General features: G+C 35.1%; 1 protein-coding gene across 1 annotated transcript; it reads left to right on the top strand.

The window, feature by feature from the left end:
• Positions 1-2,146: 2,146 nt before the first annotated feature.
• Positions 2,147-24,604, top strand: LOC149795573 (4-hydroxyphenylpyruvate dioxygenase-like protein). The gene is made up of 5 exons (XM_089965409.1): positions 2,147-2,968; positions 8,360-8,520; positions 10,711-10,862; positions 16,734-16,882; positions 18,686-24,604. The coding sequence occupies exons 1-5, from the start codon at positions 2,238-2,240 to the stop codon at positions 18,852-18,854; spliced, it is 1,362 nt and encodes a 453-aa protein (XP_089821535.1). The 5' UTR covers positions 2,147-2,237; the 3' UTR covers positions 18,855-24,604.
• Positions 24,605-24,859: the final 255 nt, after the last annotated feature.

Raw genomic sequence — 24,859 nt, 5'->3', positions numbered from 1 at the left:
GGCTCATATGGGATAAGTTGTATTTAGTAACTCCGTCACTTGATGATCAGAGATGTTACGATGTACTTAAAGATTTTAATGAAAATGCAAAATTGTTGGACGACGACTGCAATATTATTGATTTTATCACCGATATTGATGAAGCCCCATAATGTAGATAACCTTGATGGATTTATTAATAATCTCGTGGTATATGACGATGTAATTCTGAATAAACAATCAAATCCAGCAAGAATATTTTCTCGAGGCAGACACAAAAACACAGACGTAATGTATGTTACTCAGCGATATACACAAATACCTAAAGTGATCAGAGATAACTGCAATATTTTAGCTGTGCTTAGTGGAGTTGATACACATACTCTGCGAAATATTCATCAGACTTGGTGTAGTGGGGACATGGACGTGATTAAGTTCAAAAACTTCTTTCCAAAAGCACAATCTACTCCACACAGATTTATAACAATAAATTTACATGATCCTCATCGCGATATCGTATAGGTCTTGATAAAATATTTGGTTGAAAGACTGATTTAATTACTCACATATTTATAGCAGCAGAGATGGTGCGACCTCAAATGAGTATCACGGTGGGTAAACTAAATTTTGAAAAACACGAACGACAAAAATAAAGTAACCCAATTAGAGAAGCTCTCGGTCAGTTAGAGGCTTCAGTTTGACGTTATTGACCTTTTATTTTCATTTTCGTAGAAAACTTTATTCTTCAAAAATGGACTTTCCAGCAAGTGCTCTGTTCATCCTCTCTGCTGCTAATAACATTATTCACTGGTGTGGTAATTACTCTCAAACTCGGACCAGGCTGATTCAGTACAAACTACGGGCTGATTCGGCCCAGATTTCTGGCTGATTCTCCAAACTTAAAGCAGATTCGGACCATGTGAAATATTCATTTAAGTGAAATATTCAGTTTAGTCCGGGATTTCAATCTGACATTTAAATTTGTTTTTAAAGATGATATTCTCATTATGTCCCAAGTACGTAGAGCAGTTCAAATATACATTTAAGGTAACAAAATCCCGCTAGTACGCGTGATCATGGTGTTGTTATATATATATATATATATATATATATATATATATATATATATATATATATATATATATATATATATATATAATAACGTAATCCAGTTTATTTTGCATCGGTAGTAGTAAAATATTTTTTAAACTTCTCTTTGAACTTTAAATAGTTTGTTTTATTGAGAAATAATAAAATTACGAACACTGACACAAAAAAGGAAGAAATAAAACTAAATGATGGGCGTAGTACATATGAGCTTTCAGAAGCCGTCCGAATTATGCGCATTAGCCATGCTGTTGAACTCGGTAGCGACCGCATTTCCCGAGTAGGCGTCAATGATGCTTTTTATCGAGTTCAAGTATCATTCGTCGATCGTAAGGAAATCTCAATGAAAAATCAGATTAAATTGTTCAGTTAGAGAGATGATACTATAACCATTTGGCATATTGATGGTCAGCACCAATTCGGCCGATTTCGGGTTATAGAGGTCCATGCCATAAAGTCATCTCAGGATGACTTTGGTTTTTAGGTTGAAACCCTTTCATATATAAGACTGCAGACGTCACATCATGCTTACACCCGCTCTATTTTTTCCAAATAAAATACATCTAATTTGAAGAGCAGAGCAAAAGGGACAGATAAGACTTCTTTTTCGTTAAGTACTGAAGCGGAATTGATCAAATGAAAAAGTTTAAAAGTTGCAAATTGTATAGATTTTTTAAGTTATTAAGTTGAAAAAAAAACAACAATACATAAAGCCTTAACAACCATGTGGTGACATCTCAAAATTAGTATATATGATCCTTGGGGCGACTTCTCCACCCACCATAGGGCGACTTCTGACACCTAGGATGAGTTCTCCCAGGGCGCGTTCTCCATGGGGCGAGTTCTCCATGATTCCTGAAAACTACTTTAGAAGCAATGTTCCAAATTACAAAATGGTAGCAGTCTAGAGCACACTAAAACTGAAAATGTTATTACTAGAATATTATTAAAAATCCCGAGTTAAAGTAAACATTATCGAAACGACATAATTTAAACAAATTATGGAACAAATTAGAAGTATTTCAAATACGTTCAGACTGGTGTGTGAAAATATGAATTTAGCTTCATCAAAAAGTATGGACAATGAACTGTTCCACACGTTAAGTAACCTCTAAGACACCTTGCGTGTACTTACTTTGTGACTAGAAGTTATGCGAGTTTTATTATTTGTTAAATGGCCATTACGGTATTGGAAAAGACCGAATTGTCGCTTCATGAATACAGATTTACATATGAAGAAACTTAGCATTCATCATATTGAAATAGGCGTTCAAAATGGGGAAGAATGTCATAAAAAGTTGGCAAGACAGTATGGATTGTCGCTTGTGGCAACCAGGGAAAACGATTTCTTGAAGCAGTGGGTCCTGAAGTCTGGAGCAGCTACAATTTTGTTGACTCAGTTGACTGGCACTATTTCTCAGAGCTTAGAGAAAGACCCATATTATGTACCTAGTAATTTAATATCTAGTTGTAAATACTCGCACAGCACTATAGAAGTCACTCCCAATATCGTTGACACCGTATATAACATAGCTTTCGATGTAAGAAACATAGACAGCTGTTTAAATCGACTAGCCAAAGCAGATGTGACCTTGTTAAAGCCTGTAAAGACGATGGAGGACTCAGATGGGAAGGTGAAAATTGCAACAGTTAAATCGTGTGTTGGTAATGTTGTTCACACCTTAGTAGAAAGTGATGGATATATGGGAACATTTCTGCCAGGGTTTACTACTGTGAAATCAGCAGCAGACTGTGTTAATTACAATTCTGATATGATCTCACACTTTGACCATGTGACATTTGCATGTAACAGCGGGGATTCAGTAGATGTGCTGAACTGGTACGAGAAAAGCTTTGGAATGCGGAGATTTTTCATTAACAGGTATAAATGATGACCAGCATTCAGGATGCGTTATAAGTTTCAGCAACTCTGCCTGACAAGAATTCAGAGTTCTGAGAAACAAATTAAGCTTTTTATGCCACCTTTACAAGCAAAGCCATTTCAAGCAAAATACGGTATCCATTTTTCAATTATGTTGGCAGTAGCAAGATCATCACACCAGTTTAAATGTTGGATAAACCAAATATGACAGAATTTATGTCTTGCAGATTTGAACAGCACACGAGACAGACTCTTGTGGAACATTTGTCTACACATAAAGGCTACCTAATTAAAATGCCAGACATCAAAATGAGATACAAGATTACCTAGGATAGCCTAATTATAAACAACTTAAAAAATTTGTTTGATGTAAGTTATTATTCAGCAAAAATGAATCATATTTTAGCATAAAATAGCACCAGCTAAATAGTTCATTATTTCTTCGATAAATTCAATAAATCGGAGTAAAATGGGCAATAATGAATGTTTAAGTGTTGAAAAAGTGCATGTTTGTCATCAGTTTGCTTGAAAAAGGATATGACCTAGATGTACAATTGTGAGCCTTTGTTAGACAAAAAGTTTTACTTGTATTCCAAATTGAAAATAGGATTTTAAATATGTCTTTTGTCTTGAATAGTATTTAATATGGTCAGAAACAAAAATAGCATTAACTCATTAACCCCATGCACCACATTTAAAGGTCAGGAATTAGTATCCTGCTGCTGAACTCTATAGTGACCAGGTCATTTATGATACACTAAAGTGGGTGGTATTATAGAAAGGTAAACAGATGTACCTCTACAAAGATGCCAAATAATCTGGATGTTCTAGTTGTACTACAAATTACAGAAGGAAAAACCTAATTTTTTGGACCCGATTTTTTTCCACCCAAATTTTGCTCGTGGTCAGAATCCGATTTTGTATCTGGATTTTAGACTTTTTGGCCTCAGATCTAAAGCAGACCAGTATAACTAGGCATTAGGTTAACGGGAAATTTCTTGGAAGTCGATATATTAGAATGTGTTGAGAAATAGCCCCAAAAATGTGTTTCCTACTCATATTTCAGGTGAAAACAACAAAAACCTCCAGTGGCTAATGAGTTAACGGATGCATTTTGATGATGTCACCAAATCTGAATATTCCTTGTGTATTTATTCACTTGTGCATCGACATTGCACATAAATTACAAATTTGGCCATTCCTCGACAATTTGTAAATAATTTCCCAAATCCCTGTTAACTCGTTAAGCCCTGGCACCGCGTTCATGCATCAGGAGGTAGTAGCCTACTGCCAAGTTCTGTGGCATCGAGGTCATGTATAGAAAGGTAGACAGATGTAGCTCTACAGTGATACCAAATAATCAGGACATTCTAGTTACACTACAAAATGCAGAGAGAAAAGCCTAATTTTTTTCTACCCAAAATTTGCCTGTGGTCGGAATCCGATTTTGTGTCTGGATTTTAGACTTTTTGGCCTTAGATCTAAGGCAGACCAGTATGAACTGCACACAGGCAGGCAAACCTTTGCAAAAAGTAGGATAAGATGGGCATTTGGAATAAAGAGTGGTCTCGGTACGAAAATGATGGGTCTGTTAAGCACAAAAAGGAACTCAAACTTTTACCCTTCTGCTTTTGCGTGAGTGAAATAACCAATGAAAAATGATGTTTATAACACAACTAGGCATTAGGTTAACGGGAAATTTCTTGGAAGTCGATATATTAGGATGTGTTGAGAAATAGCCCCAAAAATGTGTTTCCTACTCATATTTCAGGTGAAAACAACAAAAACCTCCAGTGGCTAATGAGTTAACGGATGCATTTTGATGATGTCACCAAATCTGAATATTCCTTGTGTATTTAATCACTTGTGCATCGACATTGCACATAAATTACAAATTTGGCCATTCCTCGACAATTTGTAAATAATTTCCCAAATCCCTGTTAACTCGTTAAGCCCTGGCACCGCGTTCATGCATCAGGAGGTAGTAGCCTACTGCCAAGTTCTGTGGCATCGAGGTCATGTATGATGCACTAAAGTGGGTGGTATTATAGAAAGGTAGACAGATGTAGCTCTACAGTGATACCAAATAATCAGGACATTCTAGTTACACTACAAAATGCAGAGAGAAAAGCCTAATTTTTTTCTACCCAAAATTTGCCTGTGGTCGGAATCCGATTTTGTGTCTGGATTTTAGACTTTTTGGCCTTAGATCTAAGGCAGACCAGTCTGAACTGCACACAGATAGGTGCACCTTTGCAAAAAGTAGGATAAAATGATCATTTGGAATAAAGAGTGGTCTCGATATAAAAATGATGGGTCGTTAAGCAAAAAAAAAAAAAGAACTCCAAATTTTACCCTTCTGCACATGCATGAGTGAAATAGCCAATGAAAAACGATGTTTCTAACACAACTATGCATTAAATTTACGGGAAATCTCTTGGAAGTCGATGTTTTAGTATTCAGAAATAGCCCCCAAAATGTGTTTCCTACTCGCATTTCAGGCGAAAATGGCAAAAACCTCCAGGGGTAATGAGTGAAGAGGTTAGAGTTAGGACTGGTCGGCCTGGTGTTAGAATAATTTGACTTGGTCGGATATCATGCTATATGTCTGCGGCATGATGCCCCAGTGCTAGATATCACTGTAAACTGCCACACTGCAGACATTATAGTGATATGACTGAAAAATTGTCAAAGCAGTGCTTTTATAAATTGTTAAATTTTTAAAGCTGTATGTCAAAATAAGTCTTTGAAGTAAATTTCAGTGCCTTCTTCAGCAGTTTCCAAAACTATGGAGTAGAAATAATTCAAAGTAAGAAATTATTTGCACTTTCATTTCAATGTTAGACTCATTTTTAGCTCTACTGGTCTTAGACCAGAAGAGCGTTTGGTGCAGTCTGTTGTCTGTCATATGTCCGCCCATTAGAACAATGTTGTTAACACCATTTCGGCCATTCTTGAAAACCTTGTTATCAATACTCATCCTGAATGGATGATCTTATCAACTTAAAGACTTCCTATGACATCTAGTTCATCCGAAATGAAATGGTGATGATCTAATGTCCAGAATGGCATCTATGGAAATAAAAATGGTGCCGATCTGAAGTCAGATATAGTCATCGTAACAGCCATTTTGAAAATCTTTTATTGCTACTCCTGAATGGATCATCTTGTATTGAAAATATTGTTTTTCTATACTCCTCTCCTAATGGAGGACTATATCAACATAGGATTTTCAGCAACATACTTCTTATGATACATTGTTGGTCCAAAAAGAAAAAGGTTCCAGTTGTACATCCATTATTGCTGCGATGATGATGATGGTCTGAAAAATCTTCTTGTCACTACCCCCCAAGAATGGATTCTCATTATGACATGGAGTTTTAATCAAAAGACTTTTAATGATGTCCACTTTTTCCTAAATTGAAATGGTGCCAATCTGACATTAATAACTGCATCATGGGAGCAAATTTAAAACTCTTGTCATTGCTGAAGAATATCAGAGATGGTCTCACACTGTGCCGGTGGCCTAGTGGTTAGAGCGTCTTCCTCATTTCCTTGAGGTCGTGGGTTTGTTACCCAGTTGAGTCATACCAAAGACTTGCAAAAATGGTATTAACAGTTGTCTTGCTTGGCACTCAGCATTAAGAGGTTAGCAGGGATGGTCCTGGCTTTTAAAAAGCTGTCGCCAAAAAAATCGCCAACCTCAATATTTTGTCGCCAATTTTCAAAAAGTGTCGCCAGAACAAGTAGTGTACATTTTTTCAAGTGTTAATTTAGTCTATTAATGTAACAGGCAATGAAAATTACAAAAGATGGGTTAGTTAATACTCTAATTACAACAAGCATTAACAAAATGTTACAAAGTGTTACATGAAGATCCGTCGCGATTTTAGGGCTGTCCACTTGTTGAATGCAGTTTCAAAGTCTAATTTTTCACATCAGTACATGCTGATTCTCATTAAATTCTTGAGAGATGAGATGCAGAGTTTATTTCTGATGTCAGTTTTTATGAGGTTCATCTTACTGAATCCACATTCACAGTCTACAGTGCTGACAGGTGACACCAGTAGTCTCTCAGCAGCCCCCCCCCCCCCCCTTTATGGCTAGCTTCACAAAGCTTGTAGTGAATTGCTTCCTAAATCCCAAGAATGATCACTGAATGCTGTACAAATCTTCTCCACAAGCAAACTAGGATCTCCATTCCCACGAATGAAACTTACATGAGTCAACACCTGGCAATATTGGACCGTATATATAAGCATAAATTCACACCCAATTTAGGGATTCTTTCACTCCTGTATTTTGAGAAATAAATAATTATTATTAATTATGCAACACTGTTTTAATTTGCTATTTTTTGTTGCGGAGTTTAAGTCTCTGCAGCCGTAACACGGATTGATGGCAAAAGGAAGAGATCAATGAGTAAAATGCTGCACTGGCGACAGATATAATTGTGATTGAGATTTTTTCCATTTGCTTTGTATTTATACGCAGTAGTCGGTACTTCAAAGGTTATCAGTTTTCCATGAAGGTTCAACAAAACTATTGTATTGGTATATGTATAAAAATAAAAAACAACAGAAGGATTAGCCATACAATTAATTGTATCTATTCTATTCGCGTCTTCAGAAGTCGATCAGTTGTAGGTATAGTTCGGTAGCATGATTGACTGTAACACAGCATACAGTACTCAGCCCAGATGTCAGCATGAGCAGATTATGATGTAACAATGCACTGTAAAGATGGGGTTGTCAATACGAACAAAGGATCGTTTGTGTAACAGATTGATTCCAATGCATTGCTTAGTCAAGTTTGTGGCTTCCTTTCATTCTCCCTTTTAATTTATCCAGTCCAAATCAATGATTGTATTTACAAATTAAATAACCAAAAAGTCTGTCGCCAAAAAAATCGCCAGATGGGATATTTTTGTCGCCAATAAGGAAAAAAAATCGCAATTTGCGACATTGGCGAAGCCCAGGACGATCCCTGGGTTAGTGTTAGGACTCGTCGGCCTGGTGTCACGATAATGTGACTGGGTGGGACATCATGCTACATGTCTGCAGCATGATGCCCCACTCCTAGACATTACTTTAAACTGCCACACTGCAGACATTGTAGCGATATGACTGAAAAATTGTTCAAGCTATGTTAAAAATCCAAATCACACACACTCAGAGATGGTCTCAGCACTTGACAATTCAAAGGAAGAATAGTTTTATCCTCAATTCTTCGAAATTATTTTTGCCCAGTAGAGTGTAAGTCCCTCAGAGGGACTCTTGTTTAGAATGAGATTCATATAACCCACCCCAGCATGGATATGAGGTTGAAACATGTTCAAATTATACGATTGCTTTACATTTTTTAAATAATGGCTATTGTTTCTTGTTTCAGAGATGAAGATGAAAATGAGGGATTTGTGATAAATAGTACAGATATAGGACTACGTCTCAAAGCATTTGAATATTGGAAATGTGCTGAGACAGGACTTTACTCAGTTGACAGCTCCAAACACAGCATAAAGTTTGTCATAGCAGAGGCTCTTGCTGACCAAGGTTTCACACTTTAACATTTTCATACATATACAACACTCCCTCGTTAACTTGCTCCCAGATAACTCATGAACCCACTTATAATATTGAGTCAGGCATGGATCCCATTTTTTAAACCAGATAATAGCAAAAAAATTGATCCCTATTTGATGGACTTGAAGAAAAATTGCAATCAAAATGTAATGGTAATTTTGATATTGCTTCATTTATCGTTGAAAAGAATAGATAGGACCTGGAAATTTTAATCAGCATTATGAACTATCTACTTTTAATAAGAATTCATATAATTTGTTATGTTATCTTTTCAAATGACATTCTTAGTACACCGCAGTTAATGATATTCAAGGACATTTCAATCAATGAAAATGCCACACAGTACATTAATAAATAAATAGCAATTAAATAATTTTTTTATGAATTGAAATTTGTGTTTTGGTTCAGTCTTTTAGTTCCTTTTAAGCATAATCATCATAAATACAATGTGTCCTCTTGTAATTAAACATAAAATGTGTCAATTTACTGTAATAGCTATGTCCATGAGCGTTTCTCTGAGAACCTAATTAAGTGCCTACTGTGTTTTGATATCAGAGTAGCAGTGCATTTGCTGTATTATTGCACTAAATTAAAAGTGGGCCTCCTTTTCTGTTATTACATTAATTATGTTTTTTGAATCAAATAAAGGAGGTGGAATAAAAAAAATGTTAAAAGGCATGCAAATCCTACATGCTTAAGAACCACCGGCCCCAGTTGTATGCCGGGTAACTCGTTGTAGTTGATCAATCGAACACTGTTAAAAATGTTATTGTGTACATAATCTGATTAAACTACCTTAAATTAACCTACTCAGTCATAACTGATTAAAGATAGCAAGGTAACCAAGCAGAATAAGTACTTTGTAAAGCGCTTTGTTTCACAGATATGGACCATTGTGGGAAAAACAAGTTTCAGAGAATTCCTGAATTCACACTTAGAGATATCCTCAAGGATGATAAGAAGTTCCACTATTACTTGCAATGAAATCATGGAATCAATATTTTACTTATTGAAAAATAAAAAAATTGAGTTTCGACATAGACGTCCAATGAAATAAATGTTGCATGGTTTTTTTTTATATAAAAAGCATTCTTGTTTGGAAGTGTATCAACAGTAAGTCTGGTTCCCAGCTTTGCAGACTCCTAGTTTTGCAAAATACTATTATATATCGCTATGGGAACCAGACTAATCAACAAAACAAAAAGCCATGATGTAATACACAAATGTTTTCGCATACCTTTTTGGTTGTTGAAACCAGTTGGAATCATGTTATCGATCTTTCAGATGTTGGACATTTTGAAAATAAATGCAATTTATAGAGAATATCAAACAACTTCACCAGAAAAAACACTTTATTGACAATTTTCCTAACTATATTATTAAATGAGGATTCAACTATTAAACAGCCCAGTCTCACACACACACACAACCCCACATTTTCTGGATGTCTAGCAGGCTTTTTGAATGTCCCTCATTAGCTTGTGCCCTCACTTATAGAGCGGTCTGCATCATGATGCCCCAGTGCTAGACATCACTGTAAACTGCCACACTGCAGACATTGTAGCGATATGACTGAAAAATTGTTAAAGCTGTGTTAAAAATCCAAATCACACACGCACACACACACACACACACACTTTCTTCCTTTTATATCATATATAAAGTTTTTGGTAACAAAATAAGACTTGACAGGTGCTAATAATTTTTGCCATGTTAATTCTACTTGCTACTAAATGTGTTACAAAACTTGTGTACATTATTTTACACTTGGTGGTTTTCATGTCTCATAAATAAATAAAGTATTATCGCTTTTCTTTGAAACTTGTATTATTTAAAAATTAACTGATAATTTTACATTAATAAATTTTTAATCTGGAATAGTTTAAAAAACAGATTTTTCATAAATAAATATTAAAAATGAACATGATTTCAGCAGCTTTTTACGTTAGGAGTAAGTCTTGAATCAAGTATGTCTTGAAAATGAAAATTTAGGTTGCATGGCTCTATTTTCGTGGACATGCCCATATATTCACATAACTTACATGATCATAAAAGAATGCTAATTATAAATTACATGAGCATACAAGAATGATAATTATAAAAGAAACTGTCTTAATTCCTAACAATCCATTTAACTTTAGATATGGTTATATTTTTCAGGACCAAATCAGGTAGATACCTTTCTGCATGAGCATGGGGGGCCAGGAGTTCAGCATATTGGTCTTCACACACCCAACATTGTCCGTGCGGTTTCAGCTCTAAAGGAGCGTGGAGTTGATTTTGCAGAGCCACCTTACACATACTATACACAGGTATACCATGCAAGCCTTGAATTTAAACATCAATTTCTTTGTAGCCAGAAGAAGAAGTAGATAGAGACTGGCAACAAATTAAATTTTAAAAGCCATTTGACTAATGAAACCATGAAAAATGCTAGTATGACAGGAAATTAATCCTTTAGTGTCAAAGTTTGATGGTTAAGACTGATAAAAATGATACTGACAGCTGCCTCGCTTGGCACTCAGCATTAAGAAGTTAGTGTTCAGACCAGTTGGCCAGGTGTCAGGATAATGAGACTGGGTGGGACATCATGCTACATCTCTGCAGCATGATTCCCCATTGCTAGACATCACTATAAACTGTCACACTGCAGATATCCTAGCGATATGACTGAAAAATTGTTAAAGCTACTTTAAAAATCCAAAACACACACACATGCACACATTTAATTTGACAATTTTTTAAAATAAAGAAGCAAAAAAACCCTGTAATCTCTTCTTTTGTTTAAATGTTGATAAAATGAAGTATTTTATGTAAATTTCAGAATAAACATTCTGCTTTAACTTTGCATCACACATTAATCCTGGTTTATTTGTAGTATTGTCCATAAAGGGACATAACTCATAGTATGGAGGAATTGCAGTAACAAGAAAGAAGTGGTAGCTATCAACGTCTCTTTTCTACTTTTATTTAAGAAAATAGATCATTTTAAATGTGATCATATTATTTGAAGTGACTGTGATCTATTTGCTGATGTTTTTGTCACACAAACTCATTAAATTAACAGTTTGGTCAAAACTTGTTGCCAAAAGTGTACATATGTTATACCCACTGAGCTAAACTAACATTGCAGTTATAATTAAAAATATGTGTTCCTATAAGATACTCTTGCTGTGTAAAAAGCAAGATGTCATACACAGATTGATGTGTTATGAGAATATAAAGCAGTCAGAAAGATAGAAGTGTGGGAGAGTGCAGGCAGGCATGCAGTTGGACGCGGGGGGGGGGGGGGCGGGGTGACGCCCTGTAGCCCTTGCCTAGCATGTTGGCTGGCGTTGGATGGAATTCAAAGTGCTGGAAGTGGGTGTGTGACCCCAAAGAACTTGCCAAGCATTTTGGTGAAGGATAGATAAGTAGTGTGAGTACACATCTCCATAGGACTACATAAAGTGTTTTGGCCAGCAGAGGGAAAAATTGGAAATATAATGGAAGCAAAGAATTTGAATAGTGTTCAGTTGTGGCCACATTCAGTTGTTATAAGTATTGTTGACTTATGGATGGAGAAATTGTGTAAATTCATGGAGCTAAATTGTGGAATTATGTCCAGACCATGTTACAAGTGGAGGAATTTATTTTGGTGAGTTCCCAATGTAGTGTAATGATAGAACTGTATAATTAAGAGAGCTGAATAGCAAGACTTGAATCAGTTTATTTTTATTTTATTTCATTTATCATGACAGAGGTAGTGTTATTGTGGATGTGTGTATGCATTTATTAATGTTATATGTCAGTATATGTAATTGTGTATTTTTGGTTCTTTGTCTTCATCCTTTGAGTGACTATTGCCTATCCCAACCTCACCTATCTTAAGTATTTGACTAAGTGTAGTGTAGAGGGTTTTGTGACAGCCTGTTCCCTGAATGCCAGATCTGAGATAGATTTGCAACAGTCTGTCCATTTCTCTGCTTGTGGTAATTGTGGTCACAATCAACTTCAAGAAGTGAGAATTGATGCACCAACCTACACCAAGAAGGCCTTAAATAGATCTAGCCATCACAGTGAATGGCCAAACCTCTCAGTCGAGAAGTTCACTTACATTAGCAGCGTACTGTCATGTGCAGTCCACATGATGATGAAACTAATGGCAGAATTGCCACAACAAACATGACCTACGGAAGACTACATGCCAATATGTGGGGGTGAAGAGGCCTCAGTCTACAAGCAGAGCTGAAGGTCTAGAAATCCATTGTATTGCTGGCACTGCTGTATACATGTGAAAACCTGGGCAGTGTATAGACACCATGCCCAGAAACTGAACTGTTTTCACATTGGCTGTTGGAGGAAATTGATGAGGATAAGATGGCAGGACTGGGTTCCAGACACTGAGGTTCTCACATGGGCAGGATTGAGGTTCTCACATGGGCAGGATTGAAGTTCTCACATGGGCAGGACTGAGGTTCTCACATGGGCAGGATTGAGGTTCTCACATGGGCAGGATTGAAGTTCTCACATGGGCAGGACTGAGGTTCTCACATGGGCAGGACTGAAGTTCTCACATGGACAGGCATTAAAGGCATCCATGCTCTGCTGAGATGGGCAGGCATTGTCACCATGATGTCAGATGAGTGAATATCAAAGAAGATCTTGTACAGTTAGGTGAATGAGGGACACAGACATCAGGTAAGTCAGAAGAAATTCTTTAAAGACTTCACTCAAATCATCCTTGAAACAATTCAGCATTGTCCCTGAGTCTTTGTGAGGACATTGTACAGATTCTTTATACCTGGTGCTGACAAATCCATATTGGAGCATCAGACTATGGAGTGAGGAGAATTATAGGCAGTGCAGAAGTGAGAGAGGCATAAATCTCTGAACTGCAGCACATTTCCATTTGATCAAGCAACCCCAAATAGCTGTCCAGTGTGCCACAGACAGTTCTAAGCACAAATTGGTCTGACAAGCCAATAACATGCTCACAAAACAAAACCATATGAATTAGATTATAGAAAGGTCAAAATTATAGAAAACTTCTACTGGTACCCATCGATCCTAATGATCAGTTACCTGGGTACCCAGTCAAAGGGAAATTCTATTAAATGTGTACAAGCCTGAAGTTAAATCTGCATTTTTTTAAATTCACAATTTCCAATTTATGTCACTAAATAATGTCATCTGCTACAAAGTCCAAGAATTCATCCTCATTGTCTGAGGCAAAGATAACAGGTGTTTCCAGTCTGCTGACTCTACGTGTTTTCATTGCTGACCCTAGCAATTTTTCCCCTAGGTGCTTAGTACATTATATATACTAATCATTATAATATATATGTTTTTTTTTAAAAACCACTACCTACCTACCCTAATTTTAAAACGAGTGCAATAGGAAACACACATACTTTTTTTTTCCTGTTAAAGTTCTGAAACACTTTTTTTTTCCTGTTAAAGTTCTGAAATCTTCCATTGTCATCCAGTAAATTGTCATGGTCTGTAGTATTCTCACACCATCCCATTTGTTTGTACCTCTCTACTGATTTTAAAAACAAAATGCATCTAGGATGTAAAACTGCACTAAACATTGATTGATTTATAAGTTCTAACCTGATTGTAGCCAGCAGTTCCCAAACTCAGTCAAATTGTTAGCTATTTGAATGAAAAGGGAGTTTCTTTAGCAATACCAAACACAGATTGTTGGCTTTTTTATAATGAAAATGTAGTTTCTTTAGCAAATGCAGTCACCATATTTGCTTGGGCCAGTCTATGTTTTGAAGCAGCAGATATGATGTATTTCATCCTCTGAAAATGTCAATAATTCTGTAAATTTTGGATTTACATGTCTTTGAACCAGGTGTATACAGGAGTTCCACCTTTTTTTTGGTTCATTTTGTGTTAGAAATATTAAAACTAGACGTTGCAAGTATTGGATTCAGATGTCAAAGTTCTACTGAAATCAACCATTCTTGAAACAATAAATAAAAAGCAGTCAGTTTGCTTGTCTACGTCAGGAGCTTCTGTTTGCGTGGAAATGCCAATAATTCAACTGTGTTATGGACCCCTTGATAGGAATCAGGTTAAAATTTATGAATCAGGGAATGAAATTACTTGTGCCTTTTTTATATCATTGATGCAAGTTTTTAAAATCGGTAGAGGGCACAAATATATGGGAGGATATGTGAAAACTATAGTCATTGTAAATATCATCCAACTCTCTTTTCTTGGCTTCACTGTCATATGCAGATGCCAATTTAGGGACTGAGCTTGAGCTCTGTAAGTAACACTTTGATCATATAGTTTGTGAAATCATTAAAGGTTGCAACTGAATGCATGTCAGTTGTGCAGCAAGATCAAATAACCACCCTCTTACTTGCCACTGGAATACTTGCAGTGCATTCGGAGGGTTGTCATGTGAGACAACAAGTTATGGGTTTAAGTTCAGTTATTTACTGAAAGAGTCACACCTCTGTTTGCCACTAAAAAAAAGTACACATTTTCAGGGCTGTGTCAAAAGGATTGTCAGCTTGAAAAATGAGTGCTGCACTGGCAGAAAATGTGTATAAGGTAAGCAGAGACCCTATGACTCTTTTAACTACCTGGATAATTAGCAATGGGCAGTTATCAAGGTACCAACTGACAGATTTTAATGTGAATCAACATCATGCATTTTACAACAATGCTTTGATCATTGGCTCAACATGCAGGCCCAACCTTCTTGCTAGAGTGTTCCATTGTGATGGAGTTATGGTCCCTGTTTGATTTAGTTGTTACCCTTTAACTGCATCATAGTGGCCACGTATCTGTGGCATATGGACATATTTCTAGTTACAAAGTAAATTGACAGAGTTTTGTCCAAGACATCTACAAGAACATGTTACTTGTCAGATGTTTTGTATAAGCAAATATTCCAAAGATGATGATAAAAACAATTAATGATGGTTAGATTTTAGCTATATCGGTCATGGACCAGAAGAGTTTATTGGCTGGTCTTTCATCATATGTCCATCTGTTATCTATCATCCATTCACCCATTAGCACAAATTTATTTTTGCCACTCCACCTAATCTACCTGGAAGAATTGTCATGACACTTTACACAGACACACACACATTCATCCCATGGTCAAGTTGGTCCTTAATGAAAATGGTGCTCAAAGATCCAATACAGCTGCCACTTTGCTACTCCTCCTGAATGGATGGTTATACAGACATGAGGTTTTAACTTGAAAACTTCTTGTGATGTCTAGTTGGTCTTAAATGAAAATGGTGCCAATCTGATGTCCAGTATGGCTGACTAAGTGGCCATGTTGAAAATCTTGTTATTGTATCTCCTTCTACATAGATGGTCATATTGCCATGGGGTTTTCACCAAAAGTCATCTTATAATGTCCATCTGGTCTTAAATAAATATGATGCCACCATGTCAGCCCTCTTGAAAATCTTGTTCTCACAACTCTGTCTGATCATTTCATGTCATCAGTGGCCAGCTTAAAAATTTTGGTACAGTAAATCTGAATGAATGCTGGTATCAGACTTCATATGAAGTTTTGTTGATCCTAACTTAAAATGCTGCTGATCTGACATCCAGCATGTGGCTGCCTTGAATGTCTTATTTTTACTAATTTTTAAATGGAAAGTTATTTTTAACATGAGGCTTTAATCAAAACAATTCTTATGGTGTCTGGTTGGTTCTTAATAAGAATGAATAACCCTCAATATGACCACCATGGTAGCTATCTTGAAAATATTGTGATCTCTATTCCTCAAATGGAAGGCTATATTAATATGGGGGTTTTCACCAGTAGACTTCTTATAATATATAGTTGGTCCTAAATGAAAATGATGCCAGTCCATTATGGCTGCAAGGACAACTGTATTAAAAATCTTGTTGTCACTAACTTCCCTAAATTGATTAACATTGTGACGTGGGTTCACATGAAAATATTTTCTTATTGTCATGAAAATACTTTCTACATTGCCCTAAATGAAAATGATGGCACATTGACATCCAGTATATGCACAAGAGAATCTTGTTATCACTGAAGAATATTAGTAGTTGAAAGGAAGGAATTGTCTTATCTTGAATTTCAGGAAATTCTTTGCTCGGTTGAGCATCATTTCCATCAAAGGATTCTTGTTTGATGATTGCTATTTGTAATATCATTAATGTTAATTGTTATTATTATTATTATTAAGGTTGGTAAGCTTCAGGAGATATGTGATGTAGGAGAAGACCTTACAGTACTTGAAGAGAATGGTATACTAATTGATGCTGAAGCTGACCCAGAAGACCGGGCAAACAATTCAGAAGAGACCAAGGGAGATAATTCCAGTCTAGTCATTAGGTATTCATTTGTTCCTCATTTTAACATAATATTCATGCTTGTATTCTTTCACCAGACTCTTACATGACTCCAGGAAACCTATGCTGGGCAAAAGTCAGGCAGAGGTCTTTGCAGCTAATTATGATTTTTTAAACTGTCCTTCAGAAATCAAGGGTAGTTGCTAATTGACCAGTAGATGACCCTACACACACGCTTGTCAGAATTTTTAAATACTTTTCTTGCTTGTGTTTTTAAATGAGATTTAGCAATTTTTCAGTCATATCACTACAATATCTGCAGTGTGACAGTTTATAGTTATGTCTGGCACTGGGACATCATGCTGCAGACATGTAGCATGATGTCTCACCTAATCACATTATCCTGACACCAGATCGACCAGTCCTAGAACTATCCTCTTAATGCTGAACGCCAAGCAAGGTAACTGCTAATACCATTTTTATAAGTCTTTGGTATGACTCTGTCTGGGTTCGAACCCATGACCTCCTGCATCTGAGATGGACACTGTAACCACTAGGCCACCGGAGTGGTCCAACCTGTATACTTAAACTTTCACATACATTGATCAATAATGACAACTGTAGACCAACTTTTATTAAAGTTTATGGACTGGGAAGGGTGGAAGGGGCAGTTCAGCCAATTATAACAGATTACTGCAAACAAAAACATGCTAAATAGGGCATCTGTATTATTAGTACAGGTGTAACAAGATACAATTAAATTATTGTTAATATTTGTACATAAAAAACAATAATCATGTGTTTTACTGAATATTTCAAACAAATTATGTTATCTTTAAACCAACAACAGTTTGGGTCCATTTTTATTAACTCTTCAGTTCAAAGAACAGAAGAGCTTATGAGAAGGTCCTACATCCATCAGTGGTCTTTGAGCAGTTGTTTATTATCACCATTCCTCCTAATCTGCTGCTTTGTTTACAGGATAAATATTTTGAAATTCTCTATTGTATAAATAATTACATTATTTTCATTTCCTCCTAATGGGTGAGATATTTTCAGCCATAAAATTGCCTTAGCCAGTATATTGCCAGACTGAATATCTCAACTGAAGATATGGAGAGGCACTCTTTCCTACAATATTTGAATTAGGGGAATTTTTCTGAATAGACGAGTGAAATATGTAAGACTTTTCTGTGGAAGAATCTTGTTTTATTTTTATCTTTTTATTAAAGTTGTTAAGAATTGATATTTTCTGTATCAGTATGTATCACTTTTTATTCATTATTTAAACTGTACACAAGCTTCTCTTCTCATGGAATATACTTTGGTAGATCCGAGAACTTAACATGTAGCCAGTTGTGTGCTGTTGAACCCCAACACGTATGTTGATCTAACTATACCCTCTTTCTCGTGGGTCAGTATTTCTTCCCGGGTTCTTCCTCCACCATTAATAATGGCTGCCATGCATAGCTTATCGTGTGCTGAAAAATGGCATTAAACCCCACAACAATAACAACTATACCCTCTATCCTTAGGATGAGACTAGATTATCCAACCTAATTTATGTGGATATATCTCATACAAGGTCAGGTGCTAGCAATATATGTTCAGTTTTGACAGAGTTATTTCCCATGCTTAATTAAGTAGTTTTGTTTTCTGCAAGATGTCTCTAAACCCATATGACAGAGTCTCTTCAGATTTGATACTTTTAGTATTTGAACACCAATACACATTCAGTGGCTATTATAAACAGCCTATTGGAATTATTATTCTGAACATTAATGAATGTTGGCAATCCATCTGCTTTTAAAATTCAAAGAATCTCATTTTTTTGTTGTCATTGCAGGTACTTGATGCAGAAGTTTACCAAGCCAATTTTTGACAAAAATACATTTTTTCTAGAGATAATTCAACGAGTAGGAGCTCGAGGATTTGGTTCTGGCAATGTTACGGCACTGTGGAGATCCGTGCAGGCCTATATGAACAATAAGGAAGACCTGACAAAATCTGGTTGATGATTACTTGTACTAGTGATTCACAGCATATGTACTGACCTATAAGTTCAGTCCAACTGCATGCAACATAGACCCTAATATGCCAACATAAATGCAGTGGCAGATCTGGGTCTGTGCAGTTTGCAGTTGTAAACAAGTATATATGGTAACTATTAAGAGTCTTGAATAAGTTTACTCTGTCATTCAGTCGGAGGTCAGTAAAGAGGCTGTACATTTTGTTGCCACATCTCGTGAGGCATGCATTTTACATAGTCATGCAAAAATATTTGTTGTGGTTTTTTTTAACTATTCACTGGGGTAGCTTGGTACTTGTGATTGTATACAGAGCATATTAATGAGAAAAGGACTGTGGTTTCTCCTGACAATAATATACATTCTCTTGAGTACTTGTGGATGCCTACCTCTGCTTCTACCATTTAAAAATTACATGATACTTAGAAAAGGCAATTAAAATATATCCAAATCTGCCATAACATGATGTGTCACATGAAAAACGTGGTTTGATTCACAAACCTCTCATGTGATCTTTGGGGAAAAAATGTAAAAATGAGAAAGATAAATTTGTAGACCACCACTGTACATTTCCCGAGTATGTAGTCTATATTTACAGTTAACACTCCTGCTTTTGAACCATTTAAAACTATGCTTGAGTCAGTTTATACAGCTGTTTATCATAGAGACAATTAAAAGGCAAGGTGGTCACACATAAGCAACCACCGTTTCATGAATTACTTAATTGTGGAGAATAGCCAGAGTGAAGCCTTGTTAAATCTATTGCAAACTGATGTGGGAGAGCCCATTAGGCTAATTTGCATAGGCAAAGTGGAAGAAACCAGTTCATTTAAAGTTATATGGAAATCAAAGAGATGGATGCTGAAGAACAAAAATTATTCAAACTATTGCCTTGAATGAGAATATTTAAGCCATTTTTGTTAAATATTATTGGCAAGTTAAAATCGGATTTCAGTTCGTATATAAAATGCAAATCACTGTCATTTCAGTTGTCATGATGTACAAGTGTGATTCATTATTTAAAGTAAAATGTCAAAATGCAGCTGTGATTCAAATAAGGACGAGCCATCTGTAAAGTGAGCAGAGCACAAAAAAATAAAAAAGATTTCACACACTGCATTCAGTCATTCTGAAGAGTATAGCATCTGTTGATGTAGCAACACCACCCAGCATATTTGACATTGCTTCATTATCTTGAACCGCCATCACCCTGAACTATTAAGGGCAACAAAGACAGTATCTGATTAAGAAAATATTCCACTATCCATGATTTGAAACACAGAAACTTGGTATATTTTTTATTTATTTAATGTCTGTCTTGTTGCAATTATACGAGTGTTGGTACATGTATTCATGCAGTGATGGTATTGGACACTACTAATCTTTGAACTGGTTTTTTGTTTGTTGTTTGTAAGCATATTAAATGCTTTAAAAAACAAACATATGTTCTCATATTTTGTTAGATTTTAATTAACAGCAATTTTAATAAGCTTATATGAAAAGATAACTTGTGCTCAATGAATAACATCACTTTTTGGGGTCATGCACACCACCACCCCTTGGGACCTCAGAACTGATAGAATGCTACAATAAAAGTTATTATGAGTCAGTGTATTGTCAATTAAATGAATTGGAAGAGTTGTATATTTCGTAGTTCATTGCAAAGAATGTTTTATAAAGTTCACAAGAATTTTTAGTTTTGCTCATAAGATAACTGACTAAAGACATTCATTGTTATTATTATTATCTTAACAAGTTGGCCATAGTTTTCTGGTCCATATTTTTCCTTTCACATTTAGGCATTTGACATGAATAGAACCAAAAATAGAAAAGCTGACCTTAAATATTCCTCTAAAAAACAACTTGAACAACCCAATAACAATAAAAAAAGACAAACAATCAAAATAAACATCAGTGTTTTTGCGGTCATATTTTGTTTGGACTCCTTTTTACCTCATCTCTGCCAAAGTCTGTCAGTTTTTATTCAGAGATTTGAAAGCTATCATGAATCATCTTGGATCCTTTTATTGTTTATAAAACGTCTTGGAATTGACCAAAACTCTACTGATATGGTGAGGAAATCAGTTTTTGTGTACACATATTAGTCTACTGAATTAATTTACTCAGCCATGTATCATTTGCACCAGTCATTGTCCTATGAAATTTCTAGTGCCCAATAGACTGCTTCTCATGGGTTTCTGTAATACAAAGATAGAATGTGAAAATACAATTTTTTCACTTTTTCTCAATTTTTTCAAAACTTTTTTGATTTTCAAAAACAGTAGATTTCAACTATAAAACAATATTTATGGTAGACAGCCTTTTAAACTCTTTTGTGATGTGCATGAAATTACATCTATAATGGATCATTCAAATCAAAAGTGCCTTCCCAATGTTGCATGCTTTACTGGAATTGCTGTCTTGTTTAAGGTAGTCTGGTTTTGTAACAAAAATATTTACTGTGTAACTTGAAATGCAAATACTGTATATTTGTCTGTTTTAGTGGCCATCAACTTTCATGTTTTTTCAAAAATGTATGCATTCATCGGCATTTAAATTCATGGTTTGTAGAGGGGTTAATTGTTTTTGTGTTGTGTTTTTGGTCATTAAAGTGGCAATAAGCTCAGCCAATAACATGTATGACCATCTCAGCAGTTAACCACAGAAAACCAGGACCAATCTATTTTTTTATTTCTTTAAAATCTCATATTTTGATTTAAATAATTTCAATTATATATTTGTAAATTTAACAGGATATCAGACATGTCCATCATTTCTGGATGTCCATCTTTTATTTAATGACATGAATCTACCGGATGAGCATCCATGATGATGATGTGAAAGGAATGGAGGATGAACATAATTGATATTCGATTCAATGTACAAATTTATTTCTATACATGGAATCACACATTGGCATATTCACTTGGGGTTTATTGGTGTTCAATTTACTAATTGAAGCCAGTTTTGACACATAAGAAATAAATATTGCTATTCTAACTTGCCAGTTTAATCATAATATTTGTATGCAGGATAAGACGATGTTCAGGTGCCTTACTTAGCCATGGGCAGTTTCTTAGCTGGCCGAGTATTATGTTGATGTATGTTGCTGTCTTTAGGTGTACAAGTCATTCATTATCAATACTTGTGAGATTTCACTGACAGGTGTGTTTGGAAATAAAAGGAACTCATCACTAATGATTAACCACCATGATTTCATTCAAAGCGTGATCAATGGAACTGAAAATGTAAAACTCAGACTCTGTCTATAATTGTTGTTTATGTAGCAGTTAACAGGAGACCAATAAGTTGATACTATTTGGCAAACAATTAAATGGATAAGTAAGTGTTCCCAATCTCAAAAGTCAGCTTATCAAATATTTGATGCATTTCATTGATTTCAAGGTGATGGGATGATAACTGTTAAGTATATTGATAAAATCATTGTTAACAAATCTTTCAGTTCCAAGTCTAAAAATTAATCATTACAAAGGGTCTAGCTTTCATTATACTTAATGTAGTTCATGAACTGAATTTGCTACGAAGGCAAAAATACTTAAACATTCTAGTATTTTATGTTTTTATCAGAATTGTTTACTTCATTTTGTTCTTTTTCTTGTTTCCCTTTCTAACAAATCCTTAATTTTCCTTTTCTAATATATATCTATAAAGGGATTTACAAATTTTCCAAAAGTCTGCTTGCCATGGTGACTGGAAAATTTAACTTGCCCTTGGGAAATAGAACTTGCCCCAAAAATGGTCAGGTAGAACATGGTTTTGAAATAGTTTAATTTTTTTTTAAAGAGAGAGAGATAGAATAAAAATTTAAACAACCAATAACAGAGCAACATTAAGTTAATTTTTTTTCATGTTTTCATACATAACATTATTCTTTATCTTTCCCATTAAAGTTCAAATGATCATGCAGTCATTCAGAAAAAAAAGCGGGGCTATTCTTGTTGATCTAATTGCTTTACGATTTCCCATTCGACAAAGTCATGAGTACCCTGATGGTATGAAACTGAGTATGAAGGGATAAAATTTTAATCGTTAAAGACAAATGTCCCATATTTATTTTAAATCCAATTACCATAAAGCAAAAGAGTTGCGCAACATTTTTCAGTGGAAAACTATACTCTTGGCATTTGCAAACAGCTATGGATTTAACTAGGTTTGCTAAATACAAGTTACACACAATACACAATTCCCAGAAATATATTGTTCATATAAAAACATGATGCTAATACACAATTATTGTTAGTTTGTATATTTTTGTGGTCTCGAGTAGTGGTTTTATTTTACTGGATATGAGGTAAACAGTTAACGTGTTGCTTAATCATTAGTTATTAAAACAGATGAACCCAATTTTTACAGTGCAAATAAATGTGCACATCACATCTTTCCTAGAAGAGAACAATGTTTTAATAACTGCATTTAAAAACTAAGAAGGTGTGATTATTTTATTATGTAAAAGACAAACTTTTTTTGTTTTCCCAGGTTCTTCCTCCACCATTAATACTGGCCGCCATGTTTAGCCTATTGTGTGCTGAAAAATGGCGTTAAACCCTACAACAGCAATGACAAACAGTAGTTAACAATTTCATTATCACTATATTTGTTTGTCAAATTGTAGTTTAATTTGTGCATCAACCAATTTGACAATTCTAACAATGTAAATCCACATTTTTTAAAAATTTGATTTGATTTTTAAACGGAATAATACCAAGTCATTGTTAACAATTGTACTTCTGGCAAATTATTTCTTTCTGACATTTAAATACGTCATCTTCATCTGTATATACAGTTGTTTCTTTTTCTCAGATTTTCCTGTTTACCGAATGCACTATTAGTCTGAAGATTAGTTGCTCTCTCTCTCTCTGCTTGTTTCTTTGTTTTTAAATCATGTTGCTTTTTGTCTCAAACTTTAGATTTATATCATGAATGGCCTCCATCTCTTTGTTTCAGTGTATGTAACAATTTAGGTTCTGCTGGCTTTGCCCACTTCTAAACACGATTTACTTCTTTAGGCAAGGAGGATTATTTAATTATATGATGTGATGCTAGCTCCACCTCCTATTACTCTTTATCATTAGAACACGTCATAATCTGTAAACAGCTTTTATTCTACATCTGACATTTTTAACCTTGCATCATGGGCATATCTGGAGCACTATAATAGTGGGCTGGTCTAGTTTGTAGTTTTAAATTCATTGATAAAGGACAAAACATTTTATTTTTGATGGGAGTGGGATTTAAAACAAAATTCAGGCTCTCAGATAGCCTTGAAAATATCCTGATTCTCTTGCTGGGAATTATAGCAACAAAAACAAATCCATGTCGTATCTATGACTTGAGAAAAAAATAATCCTCTTGAAAAAGCGAACAAAATAGCTTGGCTCAAAAGAAAATCGCAACTGCCCAGATTCCCCCCCCCCCCCTCCATATTGGTCAGTTCATAAATTACTAAAATATGTCATATAACGTAAATGCATATTTCTTTATATAATGGTCAAGTAGATATGTTTTCAGTAGAAATATTCCATGATATCCTGGTCATTTGATGTATTTTAATTGTTAAAGAATGAGTTAAACGTTTCCATTTTCTGTTAGTAGTATAGACGTTTCATTAAAGTTGTCACATATCCATTATTCATACGGGAAAATGATATGAAGGTGTTAGGTCTATAAAATGTCTGTCTCAACAAATTTTTCATAAATTAAATTTTTATTAAGCTGTTCGTCCTTTTGTTTGTTTTCCTTTTATCATGAACTTATCAATCATAAAAGCCTAGCAGAATGAAATATATTTCTCAATGTTGCTCGGTACAAGGTTTACTATTTCATCTGGATAATTTTTAATCAGTGTCTTAACGAACTGATGTCTATCATAACAAGACAAATAATGAATGAACAATGGATTTATATTGGCTACTTTTGGAGATCAAAGTGAATAAATATATACTGGACCTCTGTACTTGTCCACTAAGTAACTG

Source organism: Sinohyriopsis cumingii, chromosome 7 (assembly GCF_028554795.1).
Source record: "Sinohyriopsis cumingii isolate HCF-2022 chromosome 7, ASM2855479v2, whole genome shotgun sequence".
NCBI classification, from domain to species: Eukaryota; Metazoa; Mollusca; class Bivalvia; order Unionida; family Unionidae; genus Sinohyriopsis; species Sinohyriopsis cumingii.
The sequence above is the reverse complement of the archived record's forward strand: the minus strand, read 5'-3'. Positions and strand labels throughout refer to the sequence as shown.